Source organism: Elephas maximus, chromosome 15, assembly GCF_024166365.1.
Source record: "Elephas maximus indicus isolate mEleMax1 chromosome 15, mEleMax1 primary haplotype, whole genome shotgun sequence".
NCBI classification, from domain to species: domain Eukaryota; kingdom Metazoa; phylum Chordata; class Mammalia; order Proboscidea; family Elephantidae; genus Elephas; species Elephas maximus.
The window spans coordinates 70,442,648-70,466,817 of record NC_064833.1 but is presented as its reverse complement, the minus strand read 5'-3'; the positions used below and the strand labels follow the sequence as shown (position 1 = coordinate 70,466,817).

The window sequence follows — 24,170 nt, the reverse complement described above, 5'->3', positions numbered from 1 at the left end:
TTTAAGACATGAGAATGGAGTTGAGAATAGGAGACAGAACAATTAACTCTAAAGATTCGAATTAACTAAAATATCTCATAAATATGGTGTTATTGGATCCCTTAAAACTTGTCACCAGCAATCAGAAAGCCATGCCATCTCCCTCATTCTTTTCTCCACCTTCTTTTCTCTCTTACACCATGTTTCCAAATCAACATTGTCCTTTACTTTCAAAAAGCAGGACCTAGATTTTGAACTTTTGAAAACTGTAATCCTCCAGACCTACTGGAGATACATAAAATTAACTAAGACACGGGTAGTCAGGGTAGTCGAATGAGAGAGAGAGAGAGAGTGTGAGATAGAGAAAGAGGGAGAGAGAGGATGAGAATGAAGGAGACTCTTAATGTTTGAAAGGAGTCTGCCCCTTCCCCCCTTTTTATGGGGGAGGAACCATAAAATTCTCTACAGCACATTGTGTTTTGCTGAACGTTTTGATGCTTTAATTTAAAGTCAGAGGACTTTTTCCTGGCTACTTTCTGGTTCTTGCTGTTCATCTGCGAAAAAAATCCAGGTGGCAAATTTAATGTAATTCAGTAAAATTTTCCAGTGTAGCCTTGTTTAAGGCAGTTGTCAGGAGTAGAGCAGGAACTTTTAGATGCAAATCAAAAGTCAATTGGCATTTATTAAAATATTCATTAGTTCAGAACTTTAAGAAGTGGATTCAGTGGATATTCAGAGGAGGAATGAAATGGATGAATAATTAAGAGCAGGATCCACAGTTAAGTATCCTTGGCATAATCTTATCTCAAGTGATATTCAAAGTTAACTGGTGAATCAACTCTCAATGTTTTTGGATTCTGAAAAATAGTTAACTAAGAGCTAATCTAGCAATTCTGGAAAGAAAAAAAAAAAAGGATGGATTCTGACACTTAAAGGAATCAATCACTTCGAATTAGCCTAAAAGGAAAATATGATGACCAATCACTTTGAATTAGCCTAAAAGGAAAAAATGATGACTCATTCAAGCAAAGTTCTTTATCTTTTCTTATTAATAACCTAGTAGGAAATACTTTCAATAATTGCATTTACTACTTTCTGATTCAGACATATTTTCATGCATTTATCAAAAGAATCTTCTACTTGAATACACTTTCAAAGAAATCTGCAGGAGGCACAAGGAAATTCACCTTGTTTTTAAAAATAGAAACAAAAACGATCCTAGTATAGTTAATATATATATCTTTTTTCCACAAGAGATGTGATGAAACCAAGTCTCAGAACATTTTTAACGTTGATAGAGCAGGTTTGAAAAACTTGTCATATAAATCAAACTGTTCTGGGGGCAAACCCATGTTGTTTTTTAACCACAGAGTGGGTCAGTGGGTGTGGTTATGCACATGGTTGAATGGTGAATGTATAGATTAAAATGCATTTTGCCACACTGGTTTCCAGAGAATTGTTTTGGCCTAGTGTTCCAAACCATGAGCCAAAACTTTGGTCAGTATTTTGACAACAGAGCCAGGAAAAACAAAAAAGGCTTAGCCTGTGAAAAAGAAATGAAGATATACTGAAGGAAAACAGTAGTCCCTCTGCCACTGCCTTACTCAATCCATATGTGGGCTTAAACACAGGAAATACCCACCATTCACCGCAATCAAGCCAGAGGCTTTTGCATCAGAAAGTGCCTTGTGTAACTAATTGGACTCTATTAAGATTGTCACTGACATGGGAAAGCATTTTGAAATTTTAAATCCGAACATGCAACGTACATAGAAAAAGATAACAGTCACATTGTTGATTCAGGAACACAAGTATAGGCATGACACACATATGGACCTGAAAGATTTGTGCGCTTTCTTTTGTGATGTATTATATTAATTATCATTCAGGAGCACGTTTGTCTTCTTAAGTTTATATGTTTGCTTTTAATCTACAATCTTTCCAGAATAGGCAGATTTCACTGAGTATGCTGGCACCACCTCACAGGCAGAGAAAATCCAAGCATTGACAATTTAAAATGATAATCAACAAAGTTCATGGTACTTGCCATAAAAGCCAAGTTTGTAGAAAAAACATACTTTGAAATAATGGAACTTACAGTGAACTTTTTCACTCATGCTGTTGGACATTGGACAAAAACAAAATACTGTAAGTATTCATGCACACACACAAATCTAACTTTGACAGCGAATCTTTGGGAAAGTGTATACTTCAACATTTCCATTACGGATGTTTTTAAAACTCACCCAGATATGGAGTATATTGAAAGCTTATCTTCCCTTTGTTCTTGCTGTAGTCCATCATATTATTACTCTGAGGATCTACAGTGGAATTGTGTGCTTAGCTCTGACAACTGTCTCCGTGTTATGGTTGTCAATCATATTTGTTTTCTAGAGAAGGGTAACTTGTTGCTAGCATTCTTGAGTTTAAACATCTATTTTGGTTTGCTTTTTTTTTTAAAAAAAAAATGCTTTCCTACAATTAGGAGAAACATGCTATATTTCATCTACCTAAAAACTTCAGAAGGCATTATATTGTGTTGTCATTTGATTCAAGATTTCTTTTCTGTGAAGGGTGACCGTAACAATAGCCACCATCTATTTTAGCAATTGATAATACATTTAGACAAGATGATCTCTCAGGAAATTTCTCTGGTCAATATTTACTGCCGTATTTTAGCAGCAAGCATCTTTCTTTTGTTAGTTTCGAGATGTCTTCTTTGTCATGGATCACTTCTAATGTAGTTCAGCATTTCTCCAATTTCAAAAACAAAATAATGATTGCAGCTAGGAAGGGTACGTAATTTGTGTTCATGAAATTTAGATTTACCATGAAGATATTGCCAAAGGAAGGGCAAGCTGGACAAGCAACAAATCATTGGAAACCTCGAATTTGTAGTATGTGTATGTGTTTAAATATTTTCATAATCCTAGTATCATGAAAATTTCAGTCTGATAATAAGACCCTGTTTAGTAGGTTCTTTACATGAATTCTAAAATCTTGATATGAGGGAGCTCATTTAGTTCTCACAACAATACTCTGGAGTATGTACATTTATTACTCCCATTTTACAGATGAGAAAATTGAGTCACAGAGAAGTCATTTAGTCACACAGAAATCACAGCATAAATGCTTTATAGGCAAACGATAAAACACTGGGATCCTTGGATTCCTACAATAATCTAGGAAGTATATGGAAAATAATAAAAACATCATTTAAGCTGAATTATATGTCTAATCCTCCTCCCCATTTATTTATTTATTTCACAGCACTGGAAAGTATTATGTGAAAATATCAGGTGAAAAGCAGTCAAACAAAGATCAAAAATTGCTACTGTGGAAATATGATCTCATCCTCAAATAGTATTTCTTCCACTCACAATTACATCATGTTTCACACATAAACCTCATGTGCGCACACGTCCTGCTAGTTGGCAGCCATAAAGGAGTCTCCTTTAGATGGGGAGAGGTAGGTTACTTTATCAAGGCACATAGTAGGTGTGCTATATCTCCACTGCCATCGAGTTGATTCTGACTCTTAGCGACCCTATAGGAGAGAGTAGAACTGCCCCACAGGGTTTCCGGGGAGTGGCTGGTGGATTCAAACTGCCGGCCTTTTGGTTAGCAGCCAGAAGCTTAACCGCTTCGCCAGCAGGGCTCCGTAGTGGGTGCAGACATCTTTTAAAAATCGTTCTTTAAACCTCAGGGAAAATTGTCTTCAGTGGGAGGAAAGCAATACTAGACTATTAAAAGAGAAGATCGCCGAGTGGCGCCAGCGGTTTGTGATTGGCTGTTAACCCAAAGGCTGGTAGTTGGGATCCGCCCAGCTATCCCGGGAGCAAGGCCTGCTGATCTGTTTCTGTGAAGATTAAAAAAAAAACAGCCAAGAAAATCCTATGGAGCAGTTCCGCTGTGTAACACTTGGGGGTGCTGTGAGTTGGAGTAGATTCAATGGCAAGGAGTCTGGTTTTTTGGTTTAATCAAAGGGAGACTTGAAGAACATTGATGATTTACATTTCTTTACATTTAGGAGGAATGGAATTGAGGAGTCAACAGTCTTACAGGATAAAGAGTTCGCCTTTGCAGTCAGACAAACCTGTGGTCTTGTACAGAGCCGCGGCCTCCGTGTCTCCACCTGCAAAATGGAGGTAATACAAACTCGTGGGTTTGTCCTCGGAGCTAGAGGTAATTGCACAGTTCCCGAACATCATGGATGGCAAACGCGCTTTGAGAAGTGGTTTGCAGCCTGGTTTAAGGTACATGCTCTGGAATTCGGCATAGCTCAGAATTCTGGCTCTGTGAGACCAAGGTAAATTACTTCATCTTTTAGGACGCATTTCCTCATCTGCAAAGCAAACCTGTACCCTGGTGGTGCAGTGGTTAAGAGCACAGGTTGCTAACCAGAAGGTCAGGCAGTTCGAATCCACCAGCCCTTCCTTGGAAACCCTACAGTGCAGTTCCACAGTGTCCTACAGGGTCGCTTTGATTTGGAATTGACTGGATGGCAATAAGTTTGTTTTTTTTTTTTTTTTTTGAAGTGGCCATGAAGACAATAATCTTTCAATACTGTTGTGAGGATTTAAGTACATTGTATAGATTAAGCACCTCGTTGAATTCTTGGCAGTGCTCAATAAATACCAACGATATAGTTGATTATTTGAGAAAGAATAAAACAAATGCAATATGATCTGAAGCCCCCTGCCCCGGGTTTGGTTTGGAGCCCTGGTGGGGCAGTGGTTAAGTGATACGGCTGCAAACCAAAAGGTCAACAGTTTGAATCCACCAGCCACTCCATGGAAATCCTATGCAGCAGTGCTTAAGTGATACGGCTGCAAACCAAAAGGTCAACAGTTTGAATCCACCAGCCACTCCATGGAAACCCTATGCGGCAGTTCTGCTCTGTCTTACAGAGTTGCTATGGGTTGGAATCGACTGGATGGCAACAGGTTTGGTTTTGGTTTATAGGGTTGCTATGAGTCAAAATCGACTTGACAACGTGCTTGGTTTTCTCAGGCAACGCTTTCCAATACTAAATTTCTGTTTTCCAGACAGCAGAAGTGCAGATCTTGCTTTTTTTTTTTTCTTTTACATCTGAACTTCAATTTCTTCATCTATAAAATGGGTGTATATCCACCTTTAACTCTGTAGTAGTAAATTTTTTAAGGTGCTGTTAAGGCATCTCTCAACGGGAATTAAATTTCTTAAAATAGCAAACCTATAAAACTGCAAATAAAATTTATTAATGCACTGACATTTAGTGATCCATGAGCTATCATTTCATTAGGCCAAATTCTTAACCTCAGACACCCAGGGGGTAATTTTGCTTCATCGACCTGAATAGGATGCTAATCTAGCCAAACAGATTCAATTCTAAAAAGTTATTCTACGAAAAGTCTTTCTTTATTCGTATAGCTATTGTGCATAAATGTAATTTTCATGCAACACCTTACTAGTGCCATAGGGCAAATTAAGTGAAAGAGAAATAAAATAATATATCCCAACTCAAAGGAAAGACTGTCAGTAGAGAATGTCACGGGTGACAGTTATACTGTAACTCACCAAGAAATGATCAAGGCACTTTGCATAGTCCCTCTGTGTTCTTTCTATCCTGACCTTTCTTATAGCTGACTTGAAGTGATCTTGACTAAAAACCACCCCTGAGGGCACAATGAAATTTGCTCGTTAAACTATTTTAGTGTTTTTTCTGGATACCATGCATAGCATGGTGCTGTCTCTGTGTGGTAGAACCGGAGCTAATGGCTTTTACTGACTCCGCAGATCCATATCCTGTGTCACCGCCCGCTACAAACCTTTTCTAAAACCAGAGTTCCCACTCACCAACATCAGCTTCATTTCCAAATAATTGATGCAAAAAATAGTACTCAAAAAAACTGATAGAGAATCCACAGTTAGTTATGGAAAGGACAATGTCACATGACGATTATAAGGTAATTTTATAAATTTCTATTTGGCTCCTAGACATCTTTTTTGTTTCTTTTGAAATATAGTTCTGCATTCTGTCCCGTTGTTCATTTATAAGTAACCTGACGAGGTATTTTATTTTCCGAACCAAGATTCTTTTGAGTGTGGTCCAGAACAACAGGAATTGTTCTGGGAAAAGAGGGATAGAAAGTCACCCTATTGTTGAAAATAAAATAACAAAAAAAGCCCGGTTGCATTGTGTTGACTCTGACCCATGGCGACCCCATGTGTGTTAGAGTAGACCTGTGCCCCACGAGGTTTTCAATGGCTGATTTTTGGAAGTAGACTGCCTGGCCTTTCTTTGGAGGTTCCTCTGAATGGACTCGAACCTCTTACCTTTAGGTTAGTAATCGTGAGCTGTAACCACTTGGACCACCCAGGCACAAGTTTTAATCAACCTAAGGATCTAATTTTGTAGATTGTGGAAAATATTGGTGGTCTAATGAAAAAAATAAGCCACAATTCTTTTTTTTAATTTTTATTGTTCTTTAAGTGAAAGTTTACAAATCAAGTCAGCCTCTCACACAAAAACTTATATACACCTTGCTACATACTCCCAATTGTTCTCCCCTTAATGAGACAGTCTGCTCCCTCCCTCCACTCTCTTTTTTTGTTTCCATTTTGCCAGCTTCTAACCTCCTCCATCCTCTCATCTCCCCTCAAGGGAGGAGATGCCAACATAGTCTCCGGTGTCCACCTGATCCAAGAAGCTCACTCCTTACCAGCATCCCTCTCCTACCCATTGTCCCATCCAATTTCTGTCTGAAGAGTTGGCTTTAGGGAATGGTTCCTGTCCTGGGCCAACAGAAGGTCTGGGGGCCATGACCACCAGGGTCCTTCTAGTCTCAGTCAGACCATTAAGTCTGGTCTTATGAGAATTTGGGGTCTGCATCCCACTGCTCTCCTGCTCCCTCAGTGGTTCTCTGTTGTGTTCCCTGTCAGAGCAGTCATCGGTTGTGGCCAGGTACCATCTAGCTTTTCTGGTCTCAGGCTAATGTAGTCTCTGGTTTATGTGGCCCTTTCTGTCTCTTGGGCTCATAATTACCCTGTGTCCTTGATGTTCGTTCTCCTTTGATCCAGGAGGGTTAAGACCAGTTGATGCACCTTAGATGGCTGCTTGCTAGCGTTTAAGACCTCAGGTGCCTCTCTACAAGGTGGAATACAGAACGTCTTCTTAATAGATTTTATTATGCCAGTTAACTTAGATGTCCCCTGAAACCATGGTCCCCAAACCCCCACCCCTGCTACATTGGCCTTCGAAGCATTCAGTTTATTCCAGAAACTTCCTTGCTTTTGGTTTAATCCAGTTGTGCTGACCTCTCCTGTATTGTCTTGTCTTTCCCGTCACCTAAAGTAGTTCTTATCTACTATCTAATTAGTGAATGCCCTTTTCCCACCCTACCTCCCTCCCCCACTCTTGTAACCATCAAAGAATATTTTCTTCTCTGTTTAAACTATTTCTCAAGTTCTTGTAATAGTGGTCTTATTCAATATTTGTCCTTTTGCAACTAATTTCACTCAGCATAATGCCTTCCAGGTTCTTCCATGTTATGAAATGTTTCACAGACTCATTACTGTTCTTTATTGATGCATGGTATTCCATTGTGTGAATATACCATAATTTATTTATCCATTCATCCGTTGATGACACCTTGGTTGCTCCCATCTTTTTGCTGTTGTAAACAGTGCTGCAGTAAACATGGGTGTGCATATATCTCTTCGTGTAAAGGTTCTTATTTCTCTAGGATATATTCCAAGGAGTTTTTTTTTTTTTTATGGTAGTTCTATTTCTAGCTTTTTAAGGAAGCACCAAATCGAGTTCCAAAGTGGTTGTACCATTTTACATCCCCACCAGCAGTGTATAATTGTTTCAATCTCTCCACAGCCTCTCCAACATTTACTGTTTTGTGTTTTTTGGATTAATGCCAGCCTTGTTGGAGTGAGATGAAATCTCATTGTAGTTTTGATTTGCATTTCTCTAGTGGCTAATGATCTTGAACATTTCCTCAAGTATCTGTTAGCTACCTGAATGTCTTCTTTAGTGAATTGTCTGTTCATATCTTTTGCCCATTTTTTAATTTGGTTATTTGTCTTTTGGCTGTTGAGTTTTTGCAGTATTATGTAGATTTTAGAGATCGGGTGCTGACTGGAAATGTCATAGCTAAAAACTTTTTCCCAGTCTGTAGGTAATCTTTTTCCTCTTTTGGTGAAGTCTTTGGATGAGCATAGGTGTTTGATTTTTAGGAGCTCCCAGTTATCTAGTTTTTCTTCTGTGTTGTTAGTAATGTTTTGTATACTGTTTATGCCATGTATTAGTGCTCCTAATGTTGTCTGTATTTTTTCTTCCAGATTTTTATCATTTTAGATTTTATATTTAGGTCTTTGATCCATTTCGAGCTCGTTTTTTTGCATAGAGTGAGGTATGGATCTTGTTTTATTTTTTTGCAGATGGATATCCAGTTATGCCAGCACCATTTGTCAAAAAGACTGTCTTTTCTTTTAACTGTTTTGGGGCCTTTGTCAAATATCAACTGCTCATATATGGGTGGGTTTGTGTCTGGATTCTCAATTCTGTTCCGTTGGTCTATTTATCTGTTGTTGAACCAGTACCAGGCTGATTTGACTACTGTAAGCCACAATTCTTATTAATTAAAATCCACATTAATTATGAGACCATATGGAAAATATGTGTAAGGATCTTAACCTAATACTTTTTCAAATTAGATAGTGAACTGTCAGAAACCCATATTATCCTAGGCTATTGGCTGTTTCTTAGATCATCATTCATGACCTTTGTCATCTTTATTTAAATGGTCTTAGATATGACAAGTCTACCCAATTTAAAATAATGCCTCATAAAAAAAAACTCTTTTTAAAAAAATTATCTGTTTAGTACAAACAGTATTTTGTACTTACTAGATATTCGATAAATATCTGTTGAATGAATGAAAAAGTGAACCAAGATATTTCTGGTTGATTCGGAGTTATCTGTATAACTCAGACCTAATCAACAAATGAAAACATTTCTTTGTTCCAAGTTTCCATACAAACGGAAGACCACATTCTACCTTTTTTGGGAGGGAGGTATACATGCGTATGAGGTGACCATATTATTAAAAACTCAAGCTATCATGGACACATTACTGAAAGACATCATAGAATCCATTTTATGTACACAGAAATGCAATCTCTGAGCAGCTTTACTATTTTATTTTAAGGGGGTCACTTTTATGACTAACGTGTTCCTTTAAATTTGTGAGAAATAATAATAAAAAACCTGTTGCCATCGAGTAGATTCCAACTCATAGTGACCCTATAGGACAGAGTAGAACTGCCCCATAGGGTTTCCAAGGCTGTAATCTTCACAGAAGCAGACTGCCACATCTTTCTCCCATGGAGCATCTGTGAGTTCGAACTGCTCATCTTTCAGTTAGCAGCTGAGCACTTAGCCACTCCACCACCAGGGCTCCTTTCGTGGTTAGTTTAGGATACTTATATATCTGTCTAACCTTATGATAGACTATTTTAGGTAATTATAAAAATCTAACAATAGTATACTTCCTTTTTTTTTTGGCTATTGTTTTCATATGTATTATTTTTGCATATCTTATAAAACCCACAATACATTGCTACTATTTTTGTTTTCAACAATTGATAATCTTTAAGGTGGCTTAACTAATAAGAACAAGTCTTTATGTTTACCCACGTAGTTACCATTTCTACTTCTTTTCATTCCTTTCTGCAGATCCAGGTTTTCATCTGGTATCATTTCCTTTCTGCTTTAAGGTCTTTAATATTTTTGTAATACAGATCTACTGGTGATGAATTATTTTAAGTTATATATGTCTGAAATGTCTTTATTTCTCCTTTGTTTTTGAAATATATTTTTACTGGGTATATACTCTGTCCCATAGGGTCGCTATGAGTCGGAATCGACTTGACGGCACTGGGTTTTGTTTTTTTTTTAATAGAATTCTAGGTTGACAAATGTTCTTCCCAGCACTTTAAAGATCTTGCTTGTAGCATACATTGTCTCCAAAGAGAAACATGTTACCATCTTTAACTTAATTCTTCTCTCTCTTTTTTTCTGTCGGCTTTTAAGATTTTCCCTTCAATACTGGTTTTAACCAACTCGATTATGATGATCCTCAGTGTAATTTTCTTCGTGTTTCTTGTGTTTTGGTGTTTGCCGAGCTTTAAGAATATGTAGGTGAATAGTTTTTATCAAATTTGGAAAAACTTTAGCTATTATTTTTCAAGAATTTTTTTTCTCCCTTCTTCTCTTTCCTTTCCTTCAGAGACCCCAATTACTTGTATATTTCACTGCATAAAGTTGTCCCAAAGCTCACTGCTCACTGAACCTCTGTAATTTTCCCCCCAGTCTTTTTTAACTCTGGGATTCATTTTGGGTAGTTTCTATTGTTATGTCTTCAGATTTACTCATTTTTTAAATTTTTTTACTGCAATGTCTAATCTGCCATTAATCTCACCCAATGTATCTTTCATCTCAGTCATTGTGATTTTCGCTTCTGTAAGTTTTATTTGTGCCTTTTTATAATTTTTCCTGTGCATATTTAACATGTCCAGTCTTTCCTCTAACTTCTTGAACCTAAAAACTGTTTTCAAGTGCTTTTCTACTAATCCTGTCATTGATGTCATAGCAGAGATAGGTTCAATTGATTTATTTTTCTCTTTATTATGGGCTGCATTTTTTTGCTTCTTTGCATGCCTGGTAACTTTTTATTGGATGACAATGACTAGGTATGTCACTTTTTGGCCACTAGATATTTTTATTCGTATAAAATGCCTTGAATGCCTGATGGATTCGAACTGCAGACCTTTTGGTTAGCAGCTGTAGCACTTAACCACTATGCCACCAGGGTTTCCTGAGCTTTATTTGGGACATAGTTATTTGGTACCAGTTGGATCTTTTTAGGTCTTATTTTACTTTTGTTATGTGGGACAAGAGCAGCATCTAGCCTGTGGTTAATTTTTCCCCAATACTGAGGTAAGACCCTTCTTAGTAATCTAACTGATAAAAATGAATTATGAGTTTTTCACTTTGGCTGTTGGGAACAGGTGCCGTCCCTGATCCTGGTGATTTGAGGGCACTGTTTCCTCTAATATTGTGGATGGTTCCTTTCCTGGCCTTGGGGAGTTTCTTCACAGGCGTGTGTAATCAGTACTCCATTGAATACTTGAGGTGAACCTTTTGCAGACCTCTGCAATTCTGCCTTTGTGTAGCTTTCTCCTCTTCAGCACTCTGCCCTACAAACTCTAATAACTTGTACTTCCCTTGACTCCCAGATCTCTTTCCACAAATTAGAACTACCACCTGGCTCTCCCTGGAATCCCCTTTTTGCACCACAGACTGAAACTTTGTCCAGGCAGTAAGCAGGTGCTATCTTTGGGCTCACCACATTTCTTTCCTGCTTCCCAAGGATCACTGGACTTAGTTGCCTTATGTCTAATTTCTTGAGAACTATTTGTCTTAGTTATTTTAGCCCTGCTATAACAGATATACCACAAGTGGATGGCTTTAACAAAGAGAAATTTATTCTCTCACAGACTAGGAGGCTAGACGTTCGAAATCAGGGTGCCAGCTCTAGGGGAAGGCTTTCTCTCTCTGTTGGTTCTGGGGGAAGGTCCTTTTCATCTTTTAATCTGGTCTAGGAGCTTCTCAGTGTAGAGACCTCAGGTCCGAAGGACGTGCTCCCTTCCTGGTTCTGCATTCTTGGCAGTAGGATGTCCCCCATGTCTCTTCTTGCTTCTCTCTTTTATATCTCAACAGAGATTGACTTAAGACACAACCTAATCTTGTAGATTGAGTCCTGGCTCATTAACATAACTCTGGCTAACCCCACCTTATTAGCATCATAGAGGTAGGATTTACAACACACATGCCAAAATGGTGGACAGTCACACAATACTGGGAATCATGGACTAGCCAAATTGATACATATCTTGGGGGGGACACAATTCCAGCTATGATGCTATTATTTCAAATATTTTGCCTGTTTTTTCAGTTGCTTTAGGTGGAAGGATAAACCTGGCCCCGTTTACTTAATTTTGGCTAGAAGGAGAAATCCAGCATTAGATTTTGATGAGTCAAGGGTACATATTATCATTTCTAGAATTAGTACTAATGAAATAGCAAAAAACAAACAAACAAATAAAAATATATACTTTCCAAACAAATAATGAAGGAAATGGAAGAAAAAGAAATAATCTGAAATAATGGAAGAATAGAATGAAAATATAACAACAAACAAAAAAAGACAAAACAAATAGAAAGACATAGTAAAATGGTGGATTTAGCTACAGATATATTAGTAATTAAAAGTGAGCTAGATTAAATTATACAATCCAAAGGCAAAGATTAAACAAAAACCAGCCATATTCTGTTTTATAGAAGAATAACAAATACATAAGGGTACTGAAAGGTGAAAAATTACACAATGGAAAAAATATATGCCCCGTTAAGCTAACAAAAAGGATAACAAAAAGCTAGTAGAGCTATACAAATATCAGAAAAGAAGTAGAATTTAAGGCAGCAGTTATTATTAGAGATGAAAGAAATTACTTCTTAATGGTATTATTTTTAATTCACTAGTAAAATATTCTAAATTTATTTTTTTTTAATGAACTTACCTCAAATAATATAGCATAAATTAAAAGACAAGTAGAAATAAAAATCCAGTGTGGGGGGTTTGAATATACCTTTCTGAGCAATTCATAGAACAAGCAAGCAATAAACCAGTAAGCATACAGAAGCTCTGAACAACACAACTAACAAATGTGACCTAATGGACATGTGGGGTACACAACACACCCAACAATGGCAGAATAGTCTTTATTTCATGTATACAGAACATTTACAAATATTGACTGGTCAGTGAAGGAAGTGGCCATAGAAATCAGAGATGGTAGGAAGTCCATGGCCACAATACACTCAAAAGAGCTATCAATAATAGTGAGATAACTAGGAAAATCCCCATGTTTGGAAATTAAAAACACACCACTAAATAACCTTTGTGTAAAAAGAAATCACAAAGGAAACCAGAGAAATATTTTGAACAGAATGATAATAAAACTACAATATATTTATGTTGGTGGGAAAATTTACAGCCTTAAAGGTGTGTATAAGATAAGAACAAAGGCTGAAAATTAAAGAGCAAATCATTTATCTTAAAAAAAAAAAAAATTTTTTGTTTTCTAACTAAAAAAAAATTTTTTTTTTTTTTAGTTAGAAAACAAACTCCAAATTAACCCAAAAAGGAAAAGGAAGAGTAGACATGAATGAAACAGCCACAGCGAAAAAAAAAAAAACCCAAACCAAACCAAAACAACAACGAAACCATCTGAAAGACCCATAGCTATTGAAGAAATTAATTCTGTAATTTTGAGACATCGATACTAACCAAGTGGTGGGGGATCCTCTATGATTATAGGGATCATTGGCAAACTCATCAAACATCTGAAAGAGAATTAGCAGAGAAACCTTTCCAGAGAACTGAAAAAAGGGTAACATTCTTATACTGGGTTGAATAGTTCTCCCCAAAATTCATTTCCACTCAGCACCGAAGAACATGACATGTGGAAATAGGGTCTTTGCAGATGTAACTATGGTAAAGATTGAGATGAGCTCATACTGGATTGGCGTGGACCATAAATCCAATGAAAGTGTTCCAATAGTAGATAGGAAAGAAGAAGCAGAGAAGATTATCTGAAGACAGAAGCAGAGGCTGGAGTTATGCTGCTACAAGCCAAGGAACGCCAGAAGCCATCAGAAGCTGGAAGAGGCAGGAAAGAATTCTCCCCTAGAGTCTATGGAGGGAGCGTGGCCCTACCGATACCTTTATTTCAGACTTCGGGTCTGCAGAACTGTGAGGGAATAAAATTCCTGTTGCTTTAAGCCACTGGGTTTGTGGTAATTTGTTACAGCAGCCTAGCAAACTGATAAGACTTCTTAGTTCATTTTTACGACGCCAGCATAACCTTAAAATCCCAGCCTGATAAGGATATTATCAGAAAACAATAGTTTAGGCTGATAACGCTCACAAGGACAGATGTAAAAATTCTAAACAAAATATGTGAAAGCAGAAATCAGCAATTCATAAGTCAGACAATACATTATAACACAATTGGATTGATTTTAGGAATGCAATGTTTGTTTAAGCTTTATAAAATGCATCAGCGATGTTTTTCTCACTAATAGCATAAAGAAGGAAAATATTATTTCAATAGATGCAGAAAAGTTTTTAATAAAATTCATATTTATTTATGATAAATAACCTTAGAAAACTAGGAATAGAAGGAAACCTCCTTAATCTGGTGAAAACTATGTACAAAAAAACCTAACATCATACTATGGACTACATGATCAATATGAGTTGGCAGTGTGATGTAGCTGCCAAAGGACTCGACCCAGTCTTAGAAGGAAACACAATGCTTTGCTCAAGGAAGACGAAGTCCTGTTCTACCCTGCTTACGTCAGACAACATTTGGGATATGGTGCTGGTTTTGAGGACCCTACTTGAGCCAGATTCTGAAAAGGACATGGAACGAGGGGTATCATTGCTGATGTCAGGTGGATCTTGGCTGAAAACAGAGAATACCAGAAAGATGTTTACCTGTGTTCTATTGACATTCAACTGTGTGGATCATAACAAATTGTGGAAAATGTTGTGAGTAATGGGAGTTCCAGAACACTTAATTGTGCTCATGTGGAACCTGTACGTAGACTTAGAGGCAGTCATTTGAACAGAACAAGAGGATACTGTGTGGATTAAAGTCAGGAAGGGTGTGCATCACGGTTGTATCCTTCTACCATACTTATTCAATCTGTATTCTGAGCAAATAATTTTAGAAGCTGGACTATATGAAGAAGAACAAAGGCATCAGAATTGGAGGGAGACTTATTAATAACCCGTGTTATGCAGATGACACAAACTTGCTTGCCAAAAGTGAAGAGGACTTGAAGCACTTACTGATGAAGATCAAAGACCACAGCCTTCAGTATAGATTATACCTCAACATCAAGAAAACAAAAACCCTCACAACTGGACCAATAGCAACTCATGATAAATGGAGAGAAGATTGAAGTTGTCAAGGATTTCGTTTTACTTGGATCCACAATCAACTCCAACAGAAGCAGCAGTCAAGAAACCAAACGATATATTGCACTGGGAAAATCTGCTGCAAAAGATCTCTTTAAAAGTGTTAAAAAGTAAAGACGTAACTTTGAGGATTAAGGTGGGCCTGACACAAGCCATGATATTTTCAGTCACCTCATATGCATGCAGAAGATGGACAACGAATAAAAAAGACCGAAGAAGAATTGATGCCTTTGAGTTACGGTGTTGACAAAGAACATTGAATATACCATGGACTGCCAAAAGAACAAACAAACCTGTCTTGGAAGAAGTACAGCTGTAATGTTCCTTAGAAGCAACGATGGGGAGACTTCATCTCATGCACTTTGGACATGTTCTCAGGAGGGACCAGTCCCTGGAGAAGGGAATCATGCTTGGTAAAGTAGACGGACAGTGAAAAACGGGAAGACCCTCAACGAGATGGATTGACACAGTGGCTGCAACAATGTTCTCATGCATAATGAGTGTGATGATGGTGCAGGAACAGTGTTTTGTCCCTATGAGTTGAGACCAACTCAACAGCACCTACCAACACAACACTCGAACAGGAACATTGACAAAATGGAGAGACCCAGAAAAGATGATATTCAACCAGCTGCCATAGAGTTGGTTCCAACTTACAGTGACACCGTATATATCAGTCAGAGTAGAACTGGGCTTCATAGGGTTTTAAATGGCCAATTTTTTGGAAGTAGATTGCCAGTTCTCTCTTCTGAGACATCTTTGGGTGGACTTGAACCTCCAACCTTTAGGTTAGCAGCCTAGGTTAACCATTTAGGTTAACCATTTGCACAAGTCAGGGACTCTCAGGAAAGATGATAAAGATCATAAATCATGATAACTGTAAAATGGAAAGAACTAAGGAGAAGACTGAACAAGTGGGCAGAGTTATCCTGGGGAGTAAGGTCTATATTTAATTTGAGTGTCTAGGGAAATTACACCTAGAGACGGGAAGTTGAAGATAGACGCACTTTGGAACTCTACAAGGAAAAACTTATTAACAATTAAAACTCTCTGAAAATGAGAATCATCTGGTTTCTAAATTCTCTGATGCTGTTAGTGTTTATGAAGAGGCTGGATGAGTCTTCAGCAGGAATACTGCAGAAAGGATTGGGTTGAATTAGCAACATCTAAGGTGACTTCTAACCCTAAGATTCTATAATTCAATAAGCATAGATCAGAACTTTAATGCTTGTTACAAAAGGCTATTACAAGTTTATGTCATGATGCTTATGGCAGCAAACACAACAGTCATACCAGGAGAGTTCTGTATGTTAATTGCCTTTGTAGCTCCTTTCTTAAAAATTTTTTAGATAAAATTGATAAATCATGTTCACCAAATGATATTTTTGCTAATCTTGCCATTTACTGACTGTAAATTCATTTTAATAAGACTCTTGGTCAATCATCATAAAGTTGAGCATGGTACTTAAAACTCCATCACTTGCGTGCTACCTCTGGAGTCAGGATACTTAATGAATGAAAAGCTCAAGGAAGTTGAACTGGTTTCTCCACACCCTGAAATTTGCTCATGACTTCTTGAACTCTTCTCGTCCATTATGCTCAGTTTACAGATCACGTTTCTTCTCCTGAGACTAGCTCTCTTTCCAAACTGCCTTTCAGATTTCTCTCTACCTTAATAGATTTTAAATTAAATAGCATAAAAATGTGAACTTTAAACACATTTTCCAATCTAAATTTCATGAAAGCCATTACCTTCTTAATGTACACTTCTAACTTATCTGTCTAAATATTTACTGTCTCTTATTTGAGCTGTGGTCCTTTATAATTGTATTCCATTTTTATGGGCTCATGGGTATATGCATACTTCATATTGCTATTTAATATAGTCATGTATCAGTTTCATTAAAATGCCTAGGTTGTCCTAAAATTTTGATAGAGGATTTGTGAATTCTTCTATTTTCCCCAAGCAATCAATGGTTCTTTTTAAGAAAGGCTTTGATTAGCTCAGTAGTGAGAAGCGAGTACCAAAGGCCCTGCAAACAGTAACTCTGCCAAAAGACTTTCATAGCTCCGTGTCCAGAATCTGAACACCACTCCTGGTCTCATGTTTTATCTCCTCAGAAACATTTGAACATGGAGGCAACAGTGATTGTCAAGGCCAGCACCCTCACATCTGAACACTAGCAATGTGTCACATGGGTATCATTTTTTTGCCATCTTTTGTGATTTGTGGTTTGCTCAGATTGCCATGTTTAATATCACCTATGTTACCTGAGGTGTGGTGGTTAAGAGCTATGGCTGCTAACCAAAAAGTCGGTAGTTCAAATCCACCAGGGGCTCCTTGGAAACTCTACAGGGCAGTTCTACTCTGTCTTATAGGGTTGCTATGAGTCAGAATCAACTCGATGGCAATGGGTTTGGTTGGTTATGTTACCCGAGTTACAACTCTTACTGTATTTTAACTATGATTGGAAGAAGGTTAAGAGAAGAAAATATTTGCCCACTTCTCTTAAACACTTTTATTTTAGTAAATATATATTTATTACTTTACCATTAATCTATTTCTTATTGCTTTATTACTACTTTTTTACTTTATCAAACAAAATTTTTAAGAGAGCCAAAACAGGTAATTATATGTTCTTAATGCTGAGATGTTTTTCACGTGCAATTAAAATACTTTTAAGTATGACATCTTTTTAGATCAATATTTGTTTTTAACCTACACAATAATTTAATATTACCAGAGATATGTGTGTGGTCTTAAGGAATTCTTCCTAATTTATCTCTAAATTTACCTAAAAAGTTCAGCTAATTATTTGAAAGCATGCTATTTTTCATGATTAATATAAATCTTATATGGTACATAATATTTTAAACAACATATTAGTAACCCATCAAATGATACGACAGGAAATATTAACCATTAAAACATCATATTGTAGATTTTTCCATGATAAAGCTCTATAACATTTTCACAGATTGAAACATCTGGATGGTTAAAAGCAGCTATTTTAGTAATGTATACACCTAATTACCTCCAAACTTACCTATTTAGAATTTCACAGATTAAGTCATGAACACCTGTATCATCATTTTGCTAAATGAAGCTGGGTGGTATAAAACAAATTACAGAGCATTCACAGGAACGCTGAAAGAATGCATATACTCAAGAAGTCCTTTTGGATACATTTAGTAGAAGGTGGACGATGGTGCTAGTTATTCTAAATCTTTTGGAAAAAAACAAACGAAAGAATCCGCCCATTGGTATAAAGAATTGTAATGATGTAGATCAGAGTTTGTCTGAGGTTGTTGGAATAATCTTTCTCATCCCCTAAGAAAATTCCTGTTTAAAGACTGAGAGCTGTACAAGGGCAAGGGTGGAGCCTGAAGGGGGCGCAATCAGGGATATTTCTTTTTTTTCTTCGGATGAAGAGAAAAGCAGCCCTGACATCTGGGAGCTAGCCTGGTAATATCAGCAGGTCCTCGGAATCGTTTGGAGCTGGCTGGCCTGGCACGCACAGCTAGGCTATGGGGTAATCCTGATGAACATATGCAATCGCACAAAATACCATTATCAGATAAGGTTACTCTGAGACCATGAAAAAGTGAGACAGCAAACAGGACCACTCAGCAATCTGTTCTAAGCACAGACAAAAACGAGGTCACTGTGCAAATCACAAAAACACCAAACTTTCTCTCCAAAATTATAGCTTGCTGTACTCTTCCTTTCTTCTATTCCAAATTCATTAAGACATCCAATCATATACTTAGCCCCACTTCCTGACAGCACCCAATCCAGAGCAGAGACCCGCTTCCTTGAATCTTGCCAGTCCAAGCCCAAATCTTATAACAAGTCCTTTCTAAAACTGTCTTACTGAGATGCTCCACAACCCCTTAGTATGTGTTCTTCCTTATTGCAACAAGCAGTAAAGCCTGCTTGCTAAATCACACACACAAATAATGCATGGCTGTTTTGTATCCCAATTTTGTGTAGGATTTCGTATAACACTGATATACTTTGGGTTCCTGCCAAGAGAGTTTAGTTACTAGAAATGCTGGAAGAAATACATTATGATATGGTCCTACAGTGTGGACCCTGAGGATGCTGTTAGAGCAATAAACCTATTAAAAATCAAGAAGAAGTGGCTGGAAATCCAATACAAATCAAAGTTGACCTTGTAGTAATTTTATGTTAAAGGGACCAAAACCATACTTAGGAGCTGGGTTTCCCAGAGCAAAAGTCAAGCTAGGTTTTTTTTTTTTTTTTCACTTAATAAATTTTGTTCTTTTTATAAATAAAAGGCAAATGAAGCTTCATCAATGTTGTTGTTGTTAGGTGCTGTTGAGTAGGTTGCGACTCATAGGGACCTTATGTACAACAGGACAAAACACTGCCCGGTCTTGCACCATCCTCACAGTTGTTGCTATGCTTGAACCCATTGTTGCAGCCACTGTGTCAATGCATCTCATTGAGGGTCTTCCTCTTTTTTGCTGATCCACTACTTTACCAAGCATGATGTCCTTCTCCAGGGACTGATCCCTCCTGATAACATTTCCAAAATATGTGAAACATAGTCTTGCCATCCTCACTTCTAAGGAGAATTCTGGTTGTCCTTCTTTCAGTGGGATACATTTTTAGGGAGAATGGAAACCTTGGTGGCATAATAGTTAAGTGCTAATGGCTGCTAACCAAAAGGTCAGCAGTTCAAATCTACCAGGTACTCCTTGGAAACTCTCTGAGGCAGTTCTACTCTTTCCTGTAAGGTCACTATGAGTTGGAATTAACTCAGTGGCAATGGGTTTGGTTTTGGGGTGGTGTTCCAATAGAACGTGTTTTTAGGGAGAACAATAGAGAATATTTTCTCATGGGATAAATAAGATAATTCAGACTTTTTGTGCCTTGGAGTCAAATTTGAAAACAACATGACGAAATGTAAATATCAAGTTACTCTAATGAATGTAATAAAACTAGACTCAAAATTGCACCACCCAACACTCTAGAACTACACTATCCAATACAGTAGTTACTAGCCAGGTGTGGCTAAGTCTAAATTATCAAATAAAGTTAAAACTTTATTTCCTTAGTTACACTAACCACATTTCAAGTGCTCAATAATCAAATATGGCTAGTGGCTATTGTATTATTAGACAGCACTGATATAAAACATTTTCATCATTGCAGAAAAGTTCTATTGGACAGCACCGCTTTATAATATGAGAGAGGAACTGTATACGTATTTTAAAAAGAGTCTAAATCCTTGATTTAGAAAATAGTATTAGAATCATTATTCCCTGTCCTTGAGCATAGAGAATGTGACCCAGCTTGAGCTGGGCCCACAAGGACTCACAAGGATACATCAACTGGGCCCTGAGATAAAGACAATAGATGGGACAATCTTGGAAATTATTTTTTAGGAAAGAAAAATATCTTTTAGGGAACTTTTCATATAAAGCTAATCAAACAGAACATTAGACTTTCCACTCTTTCTTTTTCTATCAGCATTTAGTGAATAAAAAACTTGTTCAACCAATGAAGACCCTCCTGAGTGTTCTTACTGAAACCTGTACCAATGATTGTTAAGAAAGACAATTCAAACGTAGGATCACAGTTTCTAGCCAATCTGTGAAAAGGTAGAGCTTTCAATGGTTCTGCCCATTTTGTAATGTTAATATATACCAATGTCTCTGTAAGTTTCTTTGGACTAGGACAGACATAGTTGTAGCAGAATGCTTGTCCATTTTCCCATTCTTGCTTATTCTGTAATATTTCCTTGGACTTGGGCAGACATGGCTCCAGCAACATGCTTATCCACTTCCCACTTTTGCCTTTTTCAATATATGCCGAATAAAACTTTCTTTCTGCATTTGTAAACTTTGTGATGTCTTTTACCCTACAACATCCTATGGATTAAAAATATACGCATCCCAGTTTGTCCTTCTTTTCCTCACTTTCTTTCTAAATTCATGTTTAGCCAGAAAATCAGTATTAAATTTCCAAAAGAACAACTCCCTGGTCCTTTTGAATAAATGGTATATTTTTGCTAAGAGTAAGCACTGCTGACAGAAACTGAACATTTCTTAAAAACAAACAAGCAACAAACAAAACTTTAATAGTTGTCAAACTGCTGAAAAGGGGTATCAATACTGGAGCAGCAGAATTGATTTACACTACATCTTCATAGAATTATAAGGAAAACAATCCTTAGTGCAAAATGCATATAGGTAGGGAGATGGGTGGCTTGGTTATGGAGAATAGATTTGGATATTTGAGTCGGAATCGACTCAATGGCAATGGGTTTTATGGGTTAGACCCCACTGCTGTCTTCAGGAAGGGTTCTTTATGGCCAACTGGGAAGGAATGGAGCCAACTAATCTTGCAGGTTGTTAATGCTGGTACATCCCCATTCTTATGGAAGAAAGTAGGCTGGAGAATGGTTGGGGTGGAGTCAAAAAAGCTCTTCAGGATAGAGAAGAAATGTTAAGCCATGCAAATTCCAGCCCTCAAAAACCAATTCCATGAAAACCACAGTGACTCAGCAGGAAAAGTGCTTATTGGAAGAAATGCCTCTAAATGGGAGACTTGTAAACTCTGCATTTGATTAAGTCCACTTAAGAAGAAAACACCCTCATTTTGTGTTGTTCTATTATCTTCAAATGATTAAAATGATATCATTACCACTTACAAATTATATCTCCCTTAAAGATTACATTAAAAAAAAAAAAAAACGCTTAAATGATACCACGCCACCGTAAAAGTCAGTTTCTCCTCTCACTGAAATAATATTCCCTTAGGGGTCAGATTTACATCTTAGGCAACTCCATGGGAGAATTAGACTCCAAGAAAGCAAAGAGGATCCTCATAGAGTTACATAGGATGAAAATTTGGCTCAGACATTATTTTTTAGATGGAAACTGATAAACAGAATAAAAGTTAAAATACACAGAAATGGAGATCCAAGGTAACCATGCCAAAAGAAAGGAGTCTTTTGTTGTTGTTTTCAGATGGGTTTTTTATTTTTTCCCTCCCCTCTCTGTGCTGTTTTGATCAATTCTTGCTGGTTTCTGTTCTGGTCTTTGTGCTGTTAAGGCCTGTTAATATGAAAAACTAGGAATTCGAATAAAAATAAAATGCCTTCTTGTGCTATTTACTTTTCATAATGATTAGCTCTGAGTTGCATACTCTATGTGTCTCAAACTATGATCTAAAAGACCAGAGTCCTGGCCTGAAATTGCTCTGTGGAGCATGCTAACCACAAGGCAGCAAGTACACAGAATGCCCTTCTACTCTCTTCAAAAGACCTCACCTTGTGCTATGGCATCTTCGGCTTAAAAAAAAAAAAAGTGAGGTCTCATGCTTATTAAAATTGCAAATGTAGACCTTGACGTGTGTTTGTTGGAAGTGTAGAAGTAATATATTTCATTTCATTTTCTCATGTCACTTTTATGCTTACATTTTCTTTCCTTTGCTTTATCTTGGTTTTCTTGCCATCACAAAGTATTCTAGTATATTTTCCTGGTAATTCCAAGAATGGATTAACTGCAACCAACATTACTTATTATTATTCAAATAGCCTGTAACAGCTCTTTATAAATTTCAAAAAGCCAGACTGTGGAGTACTCTTTCACTCTGTAGAAAACATAATCTACTTTCCAGTTCCATGTAGCATTTCTACATTACATATTCTAGGCTGCTCCTAAATTACTTTTTAATTGATATCATTTTGCTGAAATTTCATTCCATAATCTTCAACAGTCTTCCAGAACGTGGGGAATGTTATTTTACACCTGCATTAGGCATACTTTCAGGTATTCTTAAAATGTTTATTAGCTAATTTTAGAGAAATAAAGCTAATTAATCCCATGAGGTCTATAAAAGAAGCATATGCAGCTCCAAACACTGCCTTATTTCTGTTGCTGTGATATATATCTTTGCATGGCTTCTCATCTATGAGCTGTGGTTACCTTTTCAGGTGCTTTTCTGAAGAAGCGGCCAATTCTACTGCAGCCTGCGACCTGAAAAACCATAGCACTGTATTTACAGAGAATGCACTGTGTGCAGGTAGGTCACTGCTCTAAGCCCTGAAATGCATTATTGCCTTCTTAAATTATCCCCACAATTATCTGAGTAACCCCATTTTTCAGACAAAGAAACCAAGTCCTGGAGAAGCTAAATAATGTGCCCAAGGTCTCATAGCTAGAAAACGGTAGATCTATAATTTGATCCCCAGATATTCTGACGTCAGAGAATCCAGCCCAATGAGGAGAAAAATACATCTGGATGTTTAAAGCGTCATGGGGGATATTAAGAAAACTTTTGTTTTTAGTGACTTATTACTATATATATGTCTTATTAACATCCATAACATAATAATAGCCCTGGTGGTGCAATGGTTAAGCCCTGGGCTGCTAACCAAAAGGTCAGTGGTTTGAACCCACCAGCCACTCCCAGGACAAAAGACCTGGTCATCTACTCCCATAAAGATTATAGCCTTGGAAGCCCTGTGGGGGCAGTTCTACTCTGTCCTATAAGGTCACTATGAGTTGGAATCAATTTCATGACACACAACAACAACAATTATTGAAATGGATTGAAAGGAATGGAATTAACACTTACTGGGGCACCTGCAATGTGCTCAGCACTGTACCAGACACCTAACATGTCATTTCATATGGTTAGCAAGAAAGTTTAAAAGTATCTTTTAATTTCTACTATGCCAAAATAAAGATATTTCTCTTTTAACATTCAAATTTATTAAACTAAATTGTGTTGCAATATATATGAAAAAAGAGATTAAAAAGAGCAGTAAGATTAGAAACAAATAAACAATGGAATTGAAAGAATAACTGCTTATTTTCACCATTTGTCACAATATAGCAATATTACAGAGATACACAATATATAAAAATGGTGGCTCGAAATATTTTTTGAATAGAGGAAGGTATAAATCAGTGTCTGCCTGTAGTCTGTCTGTCTGTCTATCTATCTACATATCCAACTATCCATTTGTCTATCTATTTATCCTTCAATCCATCCATTTTGTTTTCATACAATAATGTTTGTAGAGGAGGATTATGGTTTTTGTCACCTTA

The 24,170-nt window shown here is 37.1% G+C and overlaps 1 protein-coding gene across 1 annotated transcript in view; it reads left to right on the top strand.

The window, feature by feature from the left end:
- LOC126058679 (translation initiation factor IF-2-like) overlaps positions 1 to 23,204 on the top strand; it is a 37,531-nt gene extending 14,327 nt beyond the window's left edge. Inside the window, exons 4-5 of the mRNA XM_049853901.1 lie at positions 4,010 to 4,164; positions 23,051 to 23,204. Of these exons, the coding sequence (XP_049709858.1) occupies positions 4,010 to 4,164; positions 23,051 to 23,097 (202 nt within the window). The 3' untranslated portion in view covers positions 23,098 to 23,204. The remainder of the gene's footprint in view (positions 1 to 4,009; positions 4,165 to 23,050) is intronic.
- Positions 23,205 to 24,170: the final 966 nt, after the last annotated feature.